General features: G+C 40.5%; 1 protein-coding gene across 1 annotated transcript in view; it reads left to right on the plus strand.

Annotated features, from left to right (window-relative positions):
* Positions 1–19051, plus strand: part of MRPS27 (mitochondrial ribosomal protein S27) — a 63365-nt gene that overhangs the window by 14192 nt on the left and 30122 nt on the right. The window contains exon 4 of the mRNA XM_024219838.3: positions 1291–1349. Within this exon, the coding sequence (XP_024075606.1) occupies positions 1291–1349 (59 nt within the window). The remainder of the gene's footprint in view (positions 1–1290; positions 1350–19051) is intronic.

The following is a 19051-nucleotide window of genomic DNA, read 5'->3' on the forward strand; positions in this document are numbered from 1 at the left end:
TAGACACTAACATTTATTTGGGCATAAGCTTTCATGGGCTAGAGCCCACTTCATCAGATGCATGAAGTGAAAAATGCAGGAGCAGGTATAAATGCATGAAAGGACACATATCTATTCCAGGGACACCATCATAGGACCTAACCACATCAGCCACACCATCCGGGGCTCATTCACCTGCACATCTAGCAATGTGATATATGCCATCATGTCAGCAATGTCCCTCTGCCATGTACGTTGGCCAAACCAGACAGTCTCTACGCAAAAGAATAAATGGACACAAATCTGACATCAGGAATCATAACATTCAGAAACCAGTAGAACACTTCAGTCTCTCTGGTCACTCAATAACAGACCTAAAAATGGCAATTCTTCAACAACAAAAACTTCAAAAACAGACTCCAATGTGAAACTGCAGAACTGGAATTAATTTGCAAACTGGATACCATCAGATTAGGCCTTAATAAAGACTGGGAGTGGTTGGGTCATTACAAAACCTAAACTTAATTTCCCCATTACTAATTTCTCCCTACTGTTACTCACACCTTCTTGTCAATTGTCTGTAATGGGCCACTCTCTTACTACAAAAAGAGATTTTTCCTCCCTTGGTATCCTGCTGTTAATTGATTTATCTCGTTAGACTGACCTTACACTTGGTAAAGCAACCCCCATCCTTTCATGTATTTATACCTGCTCCTGTATTTTCCACTTCATGCATCTGATGAAGTGGGCTCTAGCCCACGAAAGCTTATGCCCAAATAAATTTGTTAGTCTCTAAGGTGCCACAAGGACTCGTTGTTATTAATGCCTAGAGACTAGCTAAGAGTGGTCCCTGTTGTTTTTGGCAGTGTATAAACACGGTAAGATCTTGCAATATAAATAGAGACGACAGACAAAGTGGAAGAAAAGGATGATTTTTAAAGATAGGGAATGGAAGCACAGCGAGATTAAGGGACTTGACCTAAGTCAGAGGATGGAGCCAGGAATGGAATCCAGGTCTCCTAATTTCTGGTCCAGGGCCTTAACCACCACACCATTCTCAGTCTTTCTGGACTGTATGAGACACAGATGGAGACAATCAGTGACTCTTAAGGTTATACAGCATCTCTTGGATGTTTTACTTGTGTTTGCATTTAAGAAAACACTGCAAAAATGAAGTCAGTTACTAAACAAAGTGAAGATTTTTTTTTTTTTTTGGCTAGATGCTTAAATGTGAACCAAAACAAATGCCTTAATGTTCTAATATGCCTTGTGACTGCTGTACGCTAAAGTTTTTTTTTATTTTTAAATCAGTTTATTGACAACATTTCTTCACGAGAAGAGGTGGATCAAGCTGAGTATTACCTTTACAAGTAAGCATTTTTTTGGCCAACCTGACCTTTAAATCAAATCCTTTCCCTTTATAGGAATGACACTTTCCCACTCATTGACTCGGATTTCTGTGTTTTAAAGCATGCATCTGTTGTCCTTATAACTTAATTGAGGGACGTTTTGATGTGCTGGTATGGATACCCTGTTTCCCATCCTCTGGCACTGGCTCCAGTCAAGCATGCTGATTTTGTGCAACTGAGCAACTAATATATACCACTGGTTATGCCTTAAGTAAGAGATGATAAAATAAAGGAATTATGTCTCTCTCAGATTTTTCCTTCTGTTGACTTTCTCCAGGTCATAATTAAATCTGCCATTTTTGTGTTTGCATGTGTAAAGATAGGATTCAGGGCAGCTTCTCGGTCTACTTCCTCAATCAAAAGAGTCAAGAAATAGGGTGCTGTGGTAATGATTGAGTCAGGCTAGAGGAGATAAGTTATTTATCCCCTTTCAACTTTCATTGTTCTGAATAAGCTGTGTGGTTAACATACAGTGAACATTCAAGTGAAAAAAAGTAACATACTACTTTGCTAGTTCAAGAGAAATCAGGTGTCTAATAAGCAGATTTGGCCTCCTTAGGTTAGTACAGCTTGCTCTTCATGTTGAGAGGGAAATAAATCTTAATGATCACTGAAATAAAGAAATCAGTACTATGTATGTATTGCTATATACATTTTGATACCTACATTTTCAAAAGTAGAGAGGAGAGATTCCTGGGCAAATATATAGGTCTGTATTTACATGTTCCTTTACCATGATTGATAATTAGATATCTGGAAGTGCTAATGGTCATTTTAGCAAATAACTGTACACACAGTTGCTGTAAGTGCACAATTACATGAAGCCTTCAGGTCTTAAATTTTGAACATTTGATACTTATTATCCCTGTTATGAGAAGGGTCAGTAGGAGTACAGAGCTTCTAGCATAAAGATGTATGGATTCAAGGTGTATTAAAAATCTTATTCAATAATACTTACCCACCCCACTTCTGTAAAGAAAATAAGAAGGGCAGGGGGGAAATTGGGGCACACAGAACATGCTAATAAAGCTTGCTTCCCCTGACAAGGACCTTTGGTCCCTCTCCCCCCACCCCCCAAGAGACTTTGAGATCTGCTGCTAATCCTGTAGTATAATCTGGAGACAGGAGCTCTGCCCTGCTCTGCGAGGTACTGCATGCTAAGCAGAATTCAGTTTTGCTCTGTGAAAAGTGACTGGAATAGAAGAAGATAAGAGAACAATGTCTGGCCCGGACTAGGATTTAAATGGTGGTGTGTGAGAATGTGTTAGCTAACATGTTCTAAAAAGTCTAGTGTAGACTTCAACACTTGCAAAACTGGTTGAGTTGAAGTTTAGGGGATGCCTGTGGGGGGGGGGCAGGGGAGGGAGTGGCTCCCCAGTCCTGATAGAGGTTGCAGGGTATTATAATCATAATAATGATGTGGGGCAGACTATGCAGTCACAGAATGATACAGATGAAATCAGGATATCCGGAATGAAGTGTTCATCTGTGGATGATATCTTATGATTTTTCCTCCTTGTAAGAAATAGGAGGTTCACAGATGGGTGACAAGAATGATTAGAAGCATGGAAAAGCTTCCATAGCAAAGGAGAGAGAATAGATCATTTATGAACTAAGTCATCCCATTTTCCCCTATTACTCACCCAGGTCTAACTAGGATCCTGAATTAAACAAAAAAAAACCACATCTTTTCAGATTACATTCTAAAGAAGAGATTAGCAGTCCAGAACAACACTTACAGGTATTTGCTACTTATTTGAAAAAAAAGAAATCAACTGGGATGTAGTTATTTGCATATGCAGTTTGGTTATCACTGTTTCAGACTTTAGTATGATTAACCTTTTGAGAAGATAATAGAACTGTATTGTTTTGTCACGTGATTTGTTCTCAAAATGCATTAATAAGCAAGAAGCCCAACAGTAAAGAGAAGTCTGTAATCCATGTGAAATTGTAAATAACTCAATTATAACATCACTTTCCCTTTTAAATTAAAATAAATGTACTAGCTTGAGGAAACTAGAGAAGTGATATTGGCGGGATCCGCTTTATTGTTCTGCACATTTCTCACTTAGGCTAGAGTTCACATGAAGGACACATTTATAAAGAGATCTCTTCGCAGCTGGGAGGTTGTTAGAAAGCGCCTGCACAGTGTTCAGCCAGCCATTGCCATCAGGCATAAAGGGAGCAGGGGAGTTAAAGGAGGAATAGCAACTTTAACTAGCACTCTCTCTCGTTGGGTAGTCGCATCCGTAATGTTGTAAAATAACTCTGTGCTTTTAATTTTCCTTTTGTTTAAAAATTAGTGGAAATGTTTAAAAAGGGAAGGAATGGAAAATATTTTTCTTTGGTGCTTTATAAGGTTTACAGATTGGGTCCTATTTATGAGCAAATGGCTTGTAAATTTCATTATAACTAACCTGTTTGTGTCACTGGATGAATGCAAGTAAACAGAGGGCTCCCAAACCACCTACCATACAGCTCTATTCCTTTCACTAGAGTCTAAACCTGTATCAGTAATGGGGATCCTTTTCCATGGAGTGCCACTTCCTGTGGCACTCGCCCTGGGCCCACTTCCAGGAGGAGGTGGCACTTCCAAAGGGATGGCTGATATCCTATAATATGAATGGACAGTACTGTGTAGTAACTAATTACAATATATTTATATATAAAGGCCTCAGTAGTAGTGTCACTACTCCAAATTTCTGTTTTTCTCATATACATAGCACTGATATCTCTCCCCCCCCCAAAACGCTGAGAGATTAATAATAGTAAATCATGTTTTGAAGTGCCACAAAAATGTTGAATTAGCATGGTTAAATGTTGGCATTAAACCCAAACACTGTCTCCCTTGTTCTAGCTCCTTAATTCTCTTGTTTTCCCCTGTTGTGCTGGTTTTAAAACTTTTTTTTTTTTTTTTTTTTACACAACATGGTGTGTCCTGCCCCCTCCAGTTCTTCCCATTCCACCTTATCACTCCTGTTTTCCATCTCCCTCTACACACACACTTGTCCCCTGCTACATGCCACATCTATCCACATGATTCAACACACAATCCCCTTATATTAGCACTCCTAATTTGCACACACTTAATGTAATTATGTGCACAAATTAGCTAACCACACAAACCGCTTCAAAGAAAGAGCATTGAGTCTTACTGAATGCAATAGCAACTCTAATAAGTTAAGGTTTAGTTATTAATAAGCCATGTTCTACCATCATCTTTGCATGTGAGATTTGCTGTGGATAAGTGGTATGGTCTTTGTACCATTAACCCATGAGTTGAAGTGTAATATGGTCCTTTCCTTTGTCGCGTCGACCAGGTTTATTGCGACCTTGGACACAATTGCAGTTCCCTTTAGGTTTCTTAGCCTAATTCAGGGCATACTACGAGAAAGTGCCTCTTGGCAAGGACGCGGCTCAGTGGCGGGACTTTCCACTGCCCCCGTGGCCGGACAAAGACACCACCCCAGGGATACATTCTTATACACAGGTACAAACAAGTTACACATCACTCCTGACGTATTGAGGTGCAGCCCCTCTACGTAGCAAGGTACAACCCCTCTACGTAGTAAGGTGCCGCCTCTCACCTTGTTCATGTTGGTTCGATCAAAACAACTCTATCCATCATTTTACCCTTTTGCCCCTGTCATTGGGATGGGTCGGCCTGTTCCATGTTATCTGTGGAATGTTCCGGTATAGTGTATGTTCTAATATCTGGTGTCAGTACCTTTTAGGTATGTCTCTTTTTGCAGCATCAGCCCTTTCCTTGCCAGCTTCTGTGAGCAGGGCCTGCCTCTGGCTCACAGCTTAACTTTGCTTTATGTTAGCAAAGTCTTGATCATTACTTTAGTTCAGGCCTTAGGCCTTATACCAGGCCTCTGATACCAAGGTTTATATCTCAGGGCCTCCTCTTACTACACAGCCAGGCTGACAATACTTGAGCCAGAATTTTTATGACTAATATTTTAACTCTCAAAAAGGAAGCTGAGCAGGTTTGAAATAAAAATGCAAAATGACCCTCAGGTACAATTCCTATATTCCAGTTCTCATTTTCCACTTTTTTCACCTCCTTCCTGACCCTTCATCACCTTATCGTACTAATCTTTGCACCTTCTTCTGTTCCATTTCCTATGCTTGGAATTCTCTTCCTTTCCTTGTTTGCCAAGCAACCTCCTTCCTCTGCATTTCTTCTGCATGACCTTTCATTAATAACCCACTGTGTATTTGCTGTAGATTTATACAAGGAACCCACCATCTCTCACTCTTGATGTTACATATAGAGCTTACTTTAGATAGAGGATGAACCATTTATATGTAGTTGTGCTGGGTTTTACTGCCTATGCTTAAGTTTGTGTCCCATGCTCCCCTTCCTTTATGTACATAAAGAAAGACTGCATTTGTGGATGTGGACTTGGGGACACAGAAGGGAGGAGAGCCTCCTCAGTGCCCCCCTCAACCCCGTCAGAGGCTCTGGAGTGTGAAGGGCATGGGGAACCAAACTGGTCTCCATTGGATTTTCCTCCCCCCCCACCCCATCCAAAAAAATCCCAGAGGCACAGCAGCATAAGTTACAGCAATGGAGTCTGCAATAATTAACACTGCCTCCTCCATGCTGCAGAACACTGCCCTCAATAAGGGAAACTTGAGGGCCCAGGGAGCATAGCTCCCGCAGTGGCAAGCAGCAGTTCAGATGCCCTTGGTCAGTGCATAGATCCGCTAAGACCGACCTTGATTGCAAAGGGGCTGCAGGTTTAGGGTGTGGAGCCCTGTCCCTTTTGCAGAGAGGCAGAGGTCTTTGGAGCAAGAATCAGAAGGAAATATACAGAGTTTTCACTCCCATTCTGTGGTTATTCCTAGATATGGGAGTACTGGACCTTTAAATTGTAAACTGCATGGACAGGGACTTTTTGTACATCGCCAAAACAGTGTACATGCAGTAAATACAGGTATATTCCAGAGCATTGGTTAATATATTTAGTGTACTGAAATACAATATGCTTAATGTATTTAGACCTACGTAACTTTATCTGCTTTAGAACTGTGGGTCTCTAGCCGTACCACAATATCCTGCGCTCTCAAGTATAGCTGTGTGGAAAAGACTATGCTGCATGGTGGGGAATGTCAGTAACAAAAATATCCCATTTTTAAGCATGACGTCAGTGGCTTGCAGTGCTCCTCTTTTTGTTCTCTTTTGAATACCTTTTTTCTTGTTACTGTCTGACTTAAAATCCTTTCATCTCCTAGCATCCCAACATAAGTTCTAATCAGAATTCAAAACACTTTCTGTCTGCATCAAAGGCCCACTTTGTCCTGTCCTACTGAAATGTCACTTTTCCTCAGTTAATGACTGTTCTCAGATGATGTAAATAGTAGTATATTGGGGCTGAATTTTTTGCTGTCATAACTTCATTGATTTAAGGCTTTATACTAGCAGAGAATGAGTCTTAGAGTATCAGAAGTAACATGGAATTTTTACATTTTTACTTTATAGGCTGTTTGTTTGTATTAAGCACACAACCATAATGTTGAGGGTGAAAATGTGATATATAAAAAGGTACCAATCCAACATCCTACATCTACTGTAGATGAGTCAGCTTTGGTTTAAAATTAAGAACAATGTTGATACAATATGTCTGAGACTTAAAGCAGTAGGAACATGGATATACTGTGTAAGAATCCAATTTTTGTGGAGCATTTTATTGGCCCTGCTGGTCTGATATCTGTGTGGGGATATGAAACTTTGTCCTTTGAAAAATGCAGGTTCTTCCATAGATTTGACTGTGTATTACGAGATTCAAAACAAAACTGTGTGATTATAATTGCAAAATAACGCAATATCAAGCTATAGAGCTTTTTATGTATTCTATTATAGCTCTGCTGGTAGCAAATTACATTTTTTAAAGCTTAATTTCAGCTCTCAAACCATTTTGGGACCACAAAAGTCTACAGATGCATGAAATTAACTTTGTTTCTCACAGTGCCAAAGTATCGATCTGATCTAATATTCCATGTTACAAAACAAATTTCATCTGAAGTGAGCATGCACACATGCCTCTGTATTTGCTGCCACAGATATGGTTAGACACTTTTCTGCAAGTCAAGCAGCTGAAGGTTAGTTGGAGCCACCCAGAATGTTACTTAATAAAATGATCACCATGCACTAAATAAAAATTTTGCTCCTGCACTTTGTCTAGGTGTATTATTTTTGTACTACTATGATAATTTCACTTTGTAGTGTATGCACATACTGGTATTTCATAACATACTGCAACATGTTACCATGCAAACTAGGGACCTAGTATTGTGAGATGCTTAATTCTTCCTTGAGATGCCATGAAGCCACACCTCCCATAGACTCCAATCAGGGTCATAGCAACATCATAGGAGCCCTGGTCCCAACCATCTATGGTCTTTCAGAGTTTGTACATTGCATTCCTGAGTTCATAAACTCTGCAGGAATCATTGTAGATGATAACCAGCCTCTAACCTTCAGGACCCTGAGCACTTCAATCACAGGGTCTACAAATCTCACAATCTTCAGTGCTCAGTAAGAACCAAATGCTACAGCCCCTACTCACCTGAGTAGCTGCACTTAAATCACTGGAGCTGTTTGCATAAGTAAGAGGTGCAAGACCCCCCTCACAGAAGAATCTTTCACAGCATTGAAAAGTTCTCTTTTCCTGTAGCACATAGTTTTTCAATTATCTGATCAACTCGGTCTAGCCCTGTACATTAGTTCTCCCTCAGACCTGGTGAATGTACTGAATTTGGAGTTTCTAGATTACATGTACAATGGCCAAAAAAGGTAGACTAATTGCTTTTTAGGAAGTAAAGTTTTGAGGTTAACAGTTGAAGACCTGCAAATGGTTAAAACAGTGTGTGTCTATAATAATTGGCTAGGAGAGCTCATGCAAACTTCAGGTGGAAAAAACCCTTTACTGGGGAAGCGTCACTTAGCTTAATAAAAGGAAAGACTCTTACCTTGTTAATTGAGCAGTCATTTCACAGACTCCAGAGCTGTTCAACCATATGAGAAATGTAGCCAAAAAGTAGGGATGAAATCCTTGCCCTGTTGAAGTCAATGGCCATGCTGCTATTGACTTCAGTAAGGCCAAGATTTCACCTCATGCCAATACTGGGTAATGGAGAGCATTGGATAAATATGGTCACTCCCAATGAGGGACCAAAGAGTGAGTTGAAAATTAAGGACCAGATCCTCAGTGTAAATTGGCATAGCTCCATTGAAATTAACTGAGCAATGCCTGATTACACCAACTATGGATCTGGCCTTAAGTGTCTTGAATCATCATAGTGACTGAGAAAAGAGGCTGGTTTTATTCCAGAGGGGAAATACTCAATATAGAATAGGTTAGGTACATTTTCTTGTCACGTACTCTGATAGCTATTTGTTGCCATACTTGCAAAAAAATAACAAAACATCTTTTTCCTGCCAGCATCCCAAAACATTTTGTATATTGGATGAAATCAGTAACAGGTTGAAATGCAACGTAAGAGGTATTTTACAGTCAAATCTTGAGATGTGCTGATTACTTCTGATGCCTGTGGAAGTCATTGGGAATTATTAGCCATTTTAGATGACAATTTCCTAATTCAAAAAGTGTTGCAGCCAACCCAGGGAATTCTATATTAGACCTTGTCCTAACAGATAGAGGAACTGATCACAGAATTAAAAATTAATGGTAGCTCAGGTACAAGTAATCATGACTTAATCACATTTACATTGTGCAAGCAGAATATAGTCCAGACGAATATATATCCTTGACACTTTAATAGGTCCAGTTTCAAAACAACTGAGCCCGATCAGTTGGAAGGAAGAATTTAATCAGAAAAATGTGAATGATAATTGGGAATCCTTTAAGAACTCCTTACTAGATGTCCCAAAAGCCACATATCAAGGAAGAAGGCTGTACTGATTAAAAAATAGACTTGATTTAGAGGGGAAGTGAAGGCAGCTGTAAAAATAAATAAAAACAAATGGAAGAAAAGGGGAAGTTGATGGTAATGAACATAGATTAGAAATTAGGAGTTGTAGAAAATTGATAAGGGAAGTAAAGGGACACAAGAAGTCTATGGCCAGCAGAGTTAAGACTATAAGAAGGCATATTTTAAATATTAGAAACAAAATAATCATGACAATGGTATTGATCAACTACTAGATGCAACTAGAATTATCACTAATAATACAGAAAAGGCAGAAGTGTTCAATAAATGTTTGGTCTATATTTGAGGGGGAAAGCAGATGAAATAGTCTCATCATACGCTGATAACCCTTTCCCTTTCACTAGTATCTATAGAGTAGTGGTCCCCAACCTACGAGCCACGGAGGACCGTGGCGTCGGACGAGCATCTGCCGAAATGCCGACAACAGGTGGCAACGTCAATAGGCGTAGCTGCTGAAATGCCGACAACAAGCAGAGTCATCCAGAGGCATCGCCGCCGAAATGCCGCTGGCTTCTCTGCGGCATTTTGGCGGATGCTCATCCGCCGGCCAGTACGCGGGGGCACTTAGACGTCCCGGCGGGCGCCATGGTGCCCGCGGGCACCGCGTTGGGGACCCCTGCTCTAGAGGATGGTAAATAGTAGCTACTAAAGCTAGATATTTTTAAAATCAACAGGTCCCGATAACTTGAATCCAAGAGTTTTTAAAGAGCTGGCTGAGGAGATTGCTGGACTGCTAATGTTGATTGTCAATAAATCTTGGATCATTGGGGAAAAGGGTAAATAGGATGACCCAGGTAATAATAAGCTTGTCTGCCGGACATCAACTCTGGGCAAGATAATGAAGCAGTTGATACAGGACTATATTAATAAAGAATTAACAGGGTAATATAATTAATGCAAATCAACATGGGTTTATGGAAAATAGATCCTGTCAAACTAACTTGCCTTTTTTTTTTTTTTTTTTTTTTGAGATTAAAAGTTTGGTTGATAAGGTAATAGTGTTAATGTAATAGACTTGGACTTATGTAAGGTGTTTGACTTCATACCACATGACACTTTGATTTAAAAAAATCCTAGAATGATAAGATTAACACGGCACATATTAAATGTATTAAAGATTGCCTAACGGATAGATCCCATTATGTAACTAAACAGGGAATCATCACTGAGGGTGTGTTTCCCTAGGGGTCCCAGTTCTTGACCTTATGCTATTTAACATTATCATCAGTGAGCTGGAAGAAAACATAAAATCATGATAAAGTTTGTAGATGACACAAAAATTGAGAAAGTGGTAAATAATGAAGAGGACAGGTCACTGATTCAGAGCGATCTGGATCACTTGATAAACTGGATAAATGTATACAACTATCCTGGGAAGCAGTGACTGAAAAGATTTGGGGCTCATGTCAGATAATCAGTTGAACATGAGCCCCTAGGGACACTGTGGCCAAAATGTGATCCTGGGATGCATGAACAGGAGACCCTTAAGTAGGAAGAGGGAGGTTATTTTACCTCTGTATTTGGCACTGCTGCAATACTGTGTCCAGTTCTGCTGTTGATAATTCAAGAAGCATGTTGATAAATTGGCTAGGCTTCAGGAGTAAAGGATTAGAAAATATGTCATATAGTGATAAGCTAAATCGATTGAGCTCCTTGAGTCTAACAAAGATAAGGTTAAGGGGTGACTTGATTACAGTCTGTAAGTACCTACGTGGAGAACAAATATTTAATAATGGGTTCTTCAGTCTAGCAAAGAAAGGTATAACATGATTCAATGGCTGGAAGTTGAAACTAGATGAATTCAGACTTGAAATAGACATACAGTTTTGACACTGAGTGTAATTAACCATTGAAATATGTAACAGGCTCACTCACCATAGAAGCACACCTCTTTCTGGCTCATCTAGGGATTAGCTCTCCATGAATCTGATGCCCCCCTCCTTTGCTTGCTTGCCTCATAGTCAGTTTCTCTCACTTTTGACTCGGTTGCTCCCCCTTGGTAACAGCTCTCCGGCCAGGTCACTATAGTCCTTCCGTTCCAGGGTACCAAAGTCCCAGCCTTCCTATCCACTGCCCAGTCTGTGCCACTTGCCCAGTGGCCAATAGGGGAACCTGGGCCTGTCCACTACTCTGGGTTCCAGCCCAGGGACTCTTTGCCTAGCAACCAACATCTGTGCAAGTTCTGACCTTGTTGCTGTTTTCCTGGGCCTTTTCCTACTTTTCTTCCCTATCTTCTGGCCCTCTGAGTTACCACTGGGGCTTCTTCTCCGTGTGGTTACTTCACCCCCTTTGGGCTCTTGCCAGAGGGATCCCAGGGCTTACTCTCCTTCTAGACCTCTTCCTTGTACCTAGCTGCCTTCCTTTTTCTCTAAGGAGTGACTGCAGAGCTCCTTTTTGTAGCCTTCTCTTATTACCAGTTTCTTCTCTTTATAAGCTTATCCCAGCTAGGCTTCCTAAGCTGTTAGGCCTGATCAGGCCCAAGCTTTCCTCCAGGTGCAGCCTATAAAGTAAATTGGCCTCTTTTAACCAGCTCTGCCTTGCATGACGTGGACACCCCATTACAAAATAATTTGCCAAGGGTTGTGGTGGATTTTCTATCACTGACAGTTTTAAAATGAAGATGGGATGCTTTTCTGAAAGATCTGCTCTAGGACTTATTTTGGGGAAGTTTTGTATCCTGTATTACACAGGAGGGCAGACTAGATGATCACAATGTTACCTTTTGGCTTTGGAGTCTGTGAGTTGCTGCAGCACGTCTCAGGATTTGGCTCTTATTCTTCCCAAAGTTAAACTGGAGTGCATTCAATATCAGTCTGAAGGTTATTTTAGAGCCTGGACCCACAACAGCAAAAAGCCCTACTGGAGACAGGTTGTGAATTATATTTTAGAAAATTTAAGAGATCAGCCATAGACAAAATAAAGTTGCAGCCAAAAAACGTAGAGAGCAAGTAATTCAGATGAATATAAATGAGCATAATATGAGATTCAGAAAAATCTTGTTAAGAGGCAGAGATGTATTCAGAAGCCAGTTCAGACATCTAACTGGCAAAATATATTTGAGACTTAAGCCCTATCCGGCTACCATTGAAATGATCATCTGCTGCCATAACACCTTCAGAGGACTACAGGCAGCCAGTATAAGGCAGAGCAGCCCCAGGTGAGCACAAAACACACACAAAGCCACCCCCACTCCAGAATTGCACTGAGTTGCCCCTAGGTTAGCCTAGGAAGTTCAATCATCTTATTTGCAAGATCGGTGCAAACTATATAATCGCTTACTTAAGAAACATTCATGGGCTAGTGCTTACTACCTGCCAATTTTCATCATTCCTTTATAGTATCAAGTGTGATTTTTTTTTTCCATTTCCTTTTTGTGGCAAACAAAACATAGACGTAAAACAAAGATGATACACTGAATTGAGCAATAGCCTAACTGTATTGTTTTAATACTCAAAGAGCTGACTGAGGAGATATTTGAGCCATTAGCGATTATCTTTGAAAAGTCATGGAAGACGGGCGAGATTCCAGAAGACTGGGAAAGGGCAAATATATGCCAATCTATAAAAAGGGAAATAAGGACAACCTGGGGAATTACAGATCAGTCAGCTTAACTTCTGTACCTGGAAAGATAATGGAGCAAATAATCAATTTGAAAACATCTAGAAGACAATAAGGTGATAAGTAACTCAGCATGGATTTGTCAAGAACAAATCATGTCAAACCAACCTGATAGCTTTCTTTGACAGGCCTTGTGGATAGGGGGGAAGTGGTACACATGGTATATCTTGACTTTAGTAAGGCTTTTGATACTGTCTTGCATAACCTTCTCATAAGCAAACTAATTAAATGCAACCTAGATGGAGCTACTATAAGGTAGGTGCAAAACTGGTTGGAAAACCATTCCCAGAGAGTAGTTATCAGTGATTCACAGTCATGCTGGAAGGACATAACAAGTGGGGTCCCGCAGGGATCAGTTCTGGGTCTGGTTCTGTTCAATATCTTCATCAATGATTTAGATAATGGCATAGAGAGTACACTTATAAAGTTTGTGGATGATACCAAGCTGGAAGGGGTTGCAAGTGCTTTGGAGGATAGGATTAAAATTCAAAATGATCTGGACAAACTGGAGAAATGGTCTGCATTAAATAGGATGAAATTCAATAAGGACAAATGCAAAGTGCTCCATTTAGGAAGGAACAATCGGTTGCACAGATACAAAATGGGAAATGACTATCTAGAAAGGAGTACTGCGGAAAGGGATCTGGGGGGTCATAATGGACCACAAGCTAAATATGAATCAATAGAGTAACGCTGTTGCAAAAAAAGCAAACATCCTTCTGGGATGTATTAGCAGGAGTGTTGTAAGTAGGACACGAGAAGTAATTCTTCCACTCTACTCTGCGCTGATTAGGCCTCAACTGGAGTATTGTACCATATTTTAGGAAGGATGTGGACAAATTGGAGAGAATCCAGAGAAGAGCGACAAAAATGACTAAAGGTCTAGAAAACATGACCTATGAGGGAAGATTAAAAGATGAGGGAAGATTAAAAAAATGTGGTTTGTTTAGTGTGGAAAAGAGAAGGCTGAGAGGGGACATAACAGTTTTTAAGTATGTAAAAGGTTGTTACAAGGAGGAGGAGGAAGAAAAATTGTTTTTCTTAACCGCTGAGGATAGGACAAGAAGCAATGGGCTTAAATTGCAGCAAGGGAGGTTTAGGTTGGACATTAGGAAAAACTTCCTAACTGTCAGGGTGATTAAGCACTGGAATAAATTGCCTAGGGAAGTTGTGGAATCTCCATCATTGGAGATTTTTAAGAGCAGGTTAGACAAACACCTGTCAGGGATGGTCTAGATAATACTTAGTCCTGACTTGAGTGCAGGGGACTGGACTAGATGACCTCTTGAGGTCCCTTCCAGTTCTATGATTCCTATGATCATTATTGTACTGTGATCTAGTCAGATTATCAAAAACTGGTGGTACAGCTGAAAGGTAGGGGAATCCATTCAAAGGAAAAAGTTAGGTTATCCTAACTTACTTATGAAGATAGGTATAAACTAATAGCCCCTCTAGCACTCACTTCTTAACCAATCCCATCTCTTCATCCCAAAATAGTAAATCCTACAGCTTTCCTCTGACAAACTTCCCATCCCTGCTGTCTTCTTCCTCAGAAATAGAAGCTCCAGTCCCACCTCTCAGCTGTGGACACCCTCCTAGTGACAGCACCAGAGTCCACTCACCTCCCAAAACCTTGTACTCTTCAAATGCTAAGTGTCCCCAGTCCAACCCACTCAGCTATCAATTTCTCTCTATTGTGCTATGCCAGATCTAAAATATTTGAAGCCCAGAAATTCTGCAAAACATAAGCTTGATCCTCTCTGGAGGCAGGCCACCACTGCCTTTTTTCTGCTGTATGTTTCCATCTTCACCCTCTAACTGTCCGTGGATGGGATGTGGACCCCCTCAGTATGTGCCTGTTCGATTTTGTGGCCCTTGCTTCCCGCACTGTTATAATTGACCATGTGTGGTGAAGTACCTCACATATATGCTTAGTGCGCGAGATCCTCAGCACCACTGAAGTCAGTGGAGCTATGCTATGTCTGGTTACAGCTGTTTAGGATTTGGTCCAGAGTGTTTTTAGGGGGCCTTTAAACACTTTCTATGGTCATTGTCATTTGGATTAGAAGCGTTTATTCAAAGCACTTCAGAGAGCAGTTGGTGGAATCTTCTGTTTTCTCAGCTGTAAACTCAGATGCAAAAGGTATGTCCTTTGTCATTCTCTTTCTGGAAAAAAAAAACATGAATGGAGTTTTGGATTTTGTTTTTGTAAGTCTAGATCTCCTCAAACTGAAAGTGTTCAGATTTTGGCAATTGGTTTTGCAAGTGGGTACATGCCTTTGAATAACACACTTTTCCAAGAATTGTAGTTTCTAAAGCCTGCTTTAATCTCTAAAGTCAACCTTCTGATCATCGTCTTTAAGCTGTCACTTATTTCATTCTGATCTTCCTTTTGTCTTCACTGCAGTTCTCATTAACTTTTTACCAAGGGAAAAATGTCATCTTACTCTGTTCAAATTGTCATTTTGCTGTACAGCAGTGCTGGAAATGCAGCTTAGGGAATGATTTTAGGACTTGCTTCTTGGACAGGTGAAGTCTAAGCCCATCAAGGCTATCACAGGTTGCATTTTCTGGGTCACTTTGAATGAGGTTAGTAAAGATGTAGGAAGAGTACATGCTGTAAAAGCAGCCAGGCTGGGGAAAGGTAGAAGGAAGGCAGGGCTGTATAAAAATCATGGGACTTAACAGTGTCAGGCCTATGATGTGTTGATTTGGGTGTATTTTAGTGGAGACACAGGCAGGCAGGAAGAGGGAATCCGGAGGGATGGCTGGTTGGCATGTATTCAGTGGCTCTAGGTATGCCAGCCAGTTTGGGAAGGAGCTAAATACTGACCATGTATAGTGGAGGAGCAGTCTGCCACCTGGCTGGGCAAGTGAAGAGGCAGTCCAGGTGTGGAAGGTGGTGAGGAAAGAAAGTGAGCATCATGGTGGAAGTGCTGCACTTGTTATATTTCTGAACTGTTCCTGATATGCAACCAAGTTATGAATTGGGCTATACAAAATATTATGATCTGTTAGCACTCGTGTTGATTGGCCTTGATGTAAGATGGACAAAAATGTGTGTCAGAAGAAGAGAGGTGGGCAAGGTGCTGTGACTGGGGTTCTTGTGTCCTGCAACTAGCCAAAACTAAAAGGATGTTAATGAATTTAAAAGATACTTGGGGTCTTCCTTTCCTGAGGCTGAAGATTTTATCTTTTGCCATCATGAAGATTCTTTAAAAAGATGAAAGATGATGATCATGGTTCTGTTATGATAATTATCCCTCTAACACTGCTAGTAGCTTTTCTGATTGATTTTTGTTGCACTTTTCAAGTTACTATAGTAGAAATAAATAATAATGTCCATAGGCCCCAGTCAGGGCTAGGGCCCCATTGTGCTCTCTATCTAGATCTTCACAGTATTTAAAGGTCATACAAACACTTAGAAAGACATGGTGCCTGCCATGAACATCTTAAAATGTTCACCTGAGTATCCACTGGAATACAGCGTTATTGCTTTAAAAAGGAAGACCACACCTCTTCATGCTCCACCGAAGCTACTATTTTGCAATGGTCACACATACCCAGATGGCTTCCTTTATCCAGGCCAAAGATTGTAGCTACTAACTTAATTTTAGGGTTTTATTAATCTATTTGGAAAGCCATGGCTCTTAGGAGGTTTTAAAAAAGCCTGCCTGGAAAATAAATCAGTGCTAGTAACTGTTTTGACTCACTAGTGCATAATATTTTAGCTGTGATCACAGGCACATGAATGTGATATGAACACATGTAGTACTTTCGCCCATTCTGCCTGTCTGCTCTGTTTTTGTATGCAATGGGTAACATGACATTTATAAGCCTTATGCACTATGAATGCTTCAGAGAGCTGGATGCTTGTAAATGTCAGTTCACTGTCTGAATACAAGAGCTGAGGAAGCCAGCACAGTGGGGAGGAATAACATTGCATACACACACTTGCACCATGTTCTGAGGCTCATCAGCAATCACAAACCCAACAGGCGGGTCATATTTTCTGACTACCAAACTTGACAGTGTTCCTTTTCAGATGGGAAAGGAAAGGACAATAAAATATCCCCCTGCATTTTCAAGTCATTTGTCTGAGCTTTGAGTCACACAGTCTAATTGAATGTTCATGGGAATTATGCAGCTTGCAAAAACCGACAACTCTGAACATTTATCCAGTAATATATACAGAACTTCAAGTTAGGTTCTTACTGTCTCTTTTTAAATAAAAGCCTTGACTTTTTTTTTAAAGAACTGTGTAAAATGCAAAACTAGCCATATTCCTTGTGTAAGTATGCTTGTTATATTAAATTCAATATTTGATAAGGAAATACCGGTATATTAAGCAGTTGCTGTAAATTCAAGAATGTAGTGTTTCCCCACCCCACCATTAGTAAATTAGTAACAATACATATCTGTAAGTTGTATTAACTGTGACTTACTATTGACTTTAGGGCTTTTACCTTTATTTCCCCTCCACACACACACTATTCTTTTGGCAAAATGCTTGGACCAGCTGTATCATTATTAATTGTTTGGTAGTCACAATAAGTTTGGCACAGCACAGTACAGTAATAAAGACAGCCCCTGTCCCAAAAAACTTAAGAAAAGGCTAGGCACATAGAAGACAGGATGTACTGGGAAATCTTCAGGTTGGATAACTTAGTTTGGATGTGGGGTTGGATTGTTTATTTGTCTGTTTTTGATGAACTCAAGGTTTGGGTTTTGTTTGGTAACTGAACAAAAGAGTTAAATAGATGAGTGGTTTGTAAAGAAGGAGATACAAATAGATTGCTATCCAGTTCTATGATCAAATCCTTAACTAGACTGCATTACTTATATTACTTCATAGCACCCAATAGGGTGGTAGGTGCTGTATAAGAAACAGATGGTCTGAGTCCCTCAGAGCTGACACCTGGACATCATACCTGTCACAAAAAGTGGTGTGACAAACAGCAGGAAGGAGATAGGGGTGGAAAGATGAGTTACTACAGTAAAATCGTGCAGTTGCTGAGATTGATCTAATTTTAAAATAAAGACTGTGATGAATGTTATTGACTCACTTATTGGCAGTATCACAAAAAATGGGAGTTTTCAGAAGGATTTAAATGAGGAAATGCTAATTGCCTGTCAGACCAGCTCACAAAGAGTGCTCTGTACTAGAGGCTGGCATGGAAAAAAGCACGGAGGTGTTAGCGGGAGAATTGGATTAAAGGAGTGCTCTCCATGGGCAGAGTGGTGGGAGTGGGAGCAAGATGGTAAGAGATAAGGCTGGATAAGTAGGGGAGTGGCAAAATTATATACGGCCTTGAAGGCAAGCACAAGAAGTTACAATTTATACCAAGGAAAAGGGGAGGGCTAGTGGAGAGATTCATTGGGGTTAGTGAGGTCAGAGGAATGTTTTAGGAAGATAATTTTAGCAGCTGCATTCTGGATGGACTGGAGAGAGGCAGACAGTGTGGATGCTGGGGAGGCTGGAAAAGAGGGGGTTGCACAGTAAGTGGGGAGCTGATTGGAGCATGGATGAGATTTTTTTGTAAGCCGGACAGAAAGGCTGGATCTTCAAAATGTGGAGAACCAGCAAGACTGAGTACAGCCTGGATGCGGGAAGCGAACGAGAGGAACGAGTTAAAGATGTTTGCCAGATTATAGACCTGAGCGACGTGAGGGGAGGTGGTAACGTTAACAGTATCAAAGAAGGAAGAGGAGAGAGGTGAACCCATTACCCGGAGCTATAATACAATATGGCCTTGACAATATTGTGAAATGTAATATTGTTCAGTTAATAGTACAATAAGGTTTTTCTACTTCACTTACTATACATGATAAACCTTAGACATGACTGTAATGTTGAGATACAGCACTGATTCAAGGTAAACAGCCCAGTAGCAGCCTTCAGAGAGAGTGGTCAGATAAGGATTTTGTCTCCTATGAGTGAATTTTTCTCTGTATTCCCCTAGGTGGGAAGCCTAAGGCATCTACTAACATTGCACTAACATTTTGGAAATAGCTGCAAATTTGTGGCCAAAACATCAAATGAGCCTGAATCAATTGGTCAATGTTACGTGTGCGTTTAATAC

The sequence above is a fragment of the Terrapene carolina genome, unplaced genomic scaffold, assembly GCF_002925995.2.
Source record: "Terrapene carolina triunguis isolate 2854851 unplaced genomic scaffold, T_m_triunguis-2.0 Scaffold69, whole genome shotgun sequence".
NCBI classification, from domain to species: domain Eukaryota; kingdom Metazoa; phylum Chordata; order Testudines; family Emydidae; genus Terrapene; species Terrapene triunguis.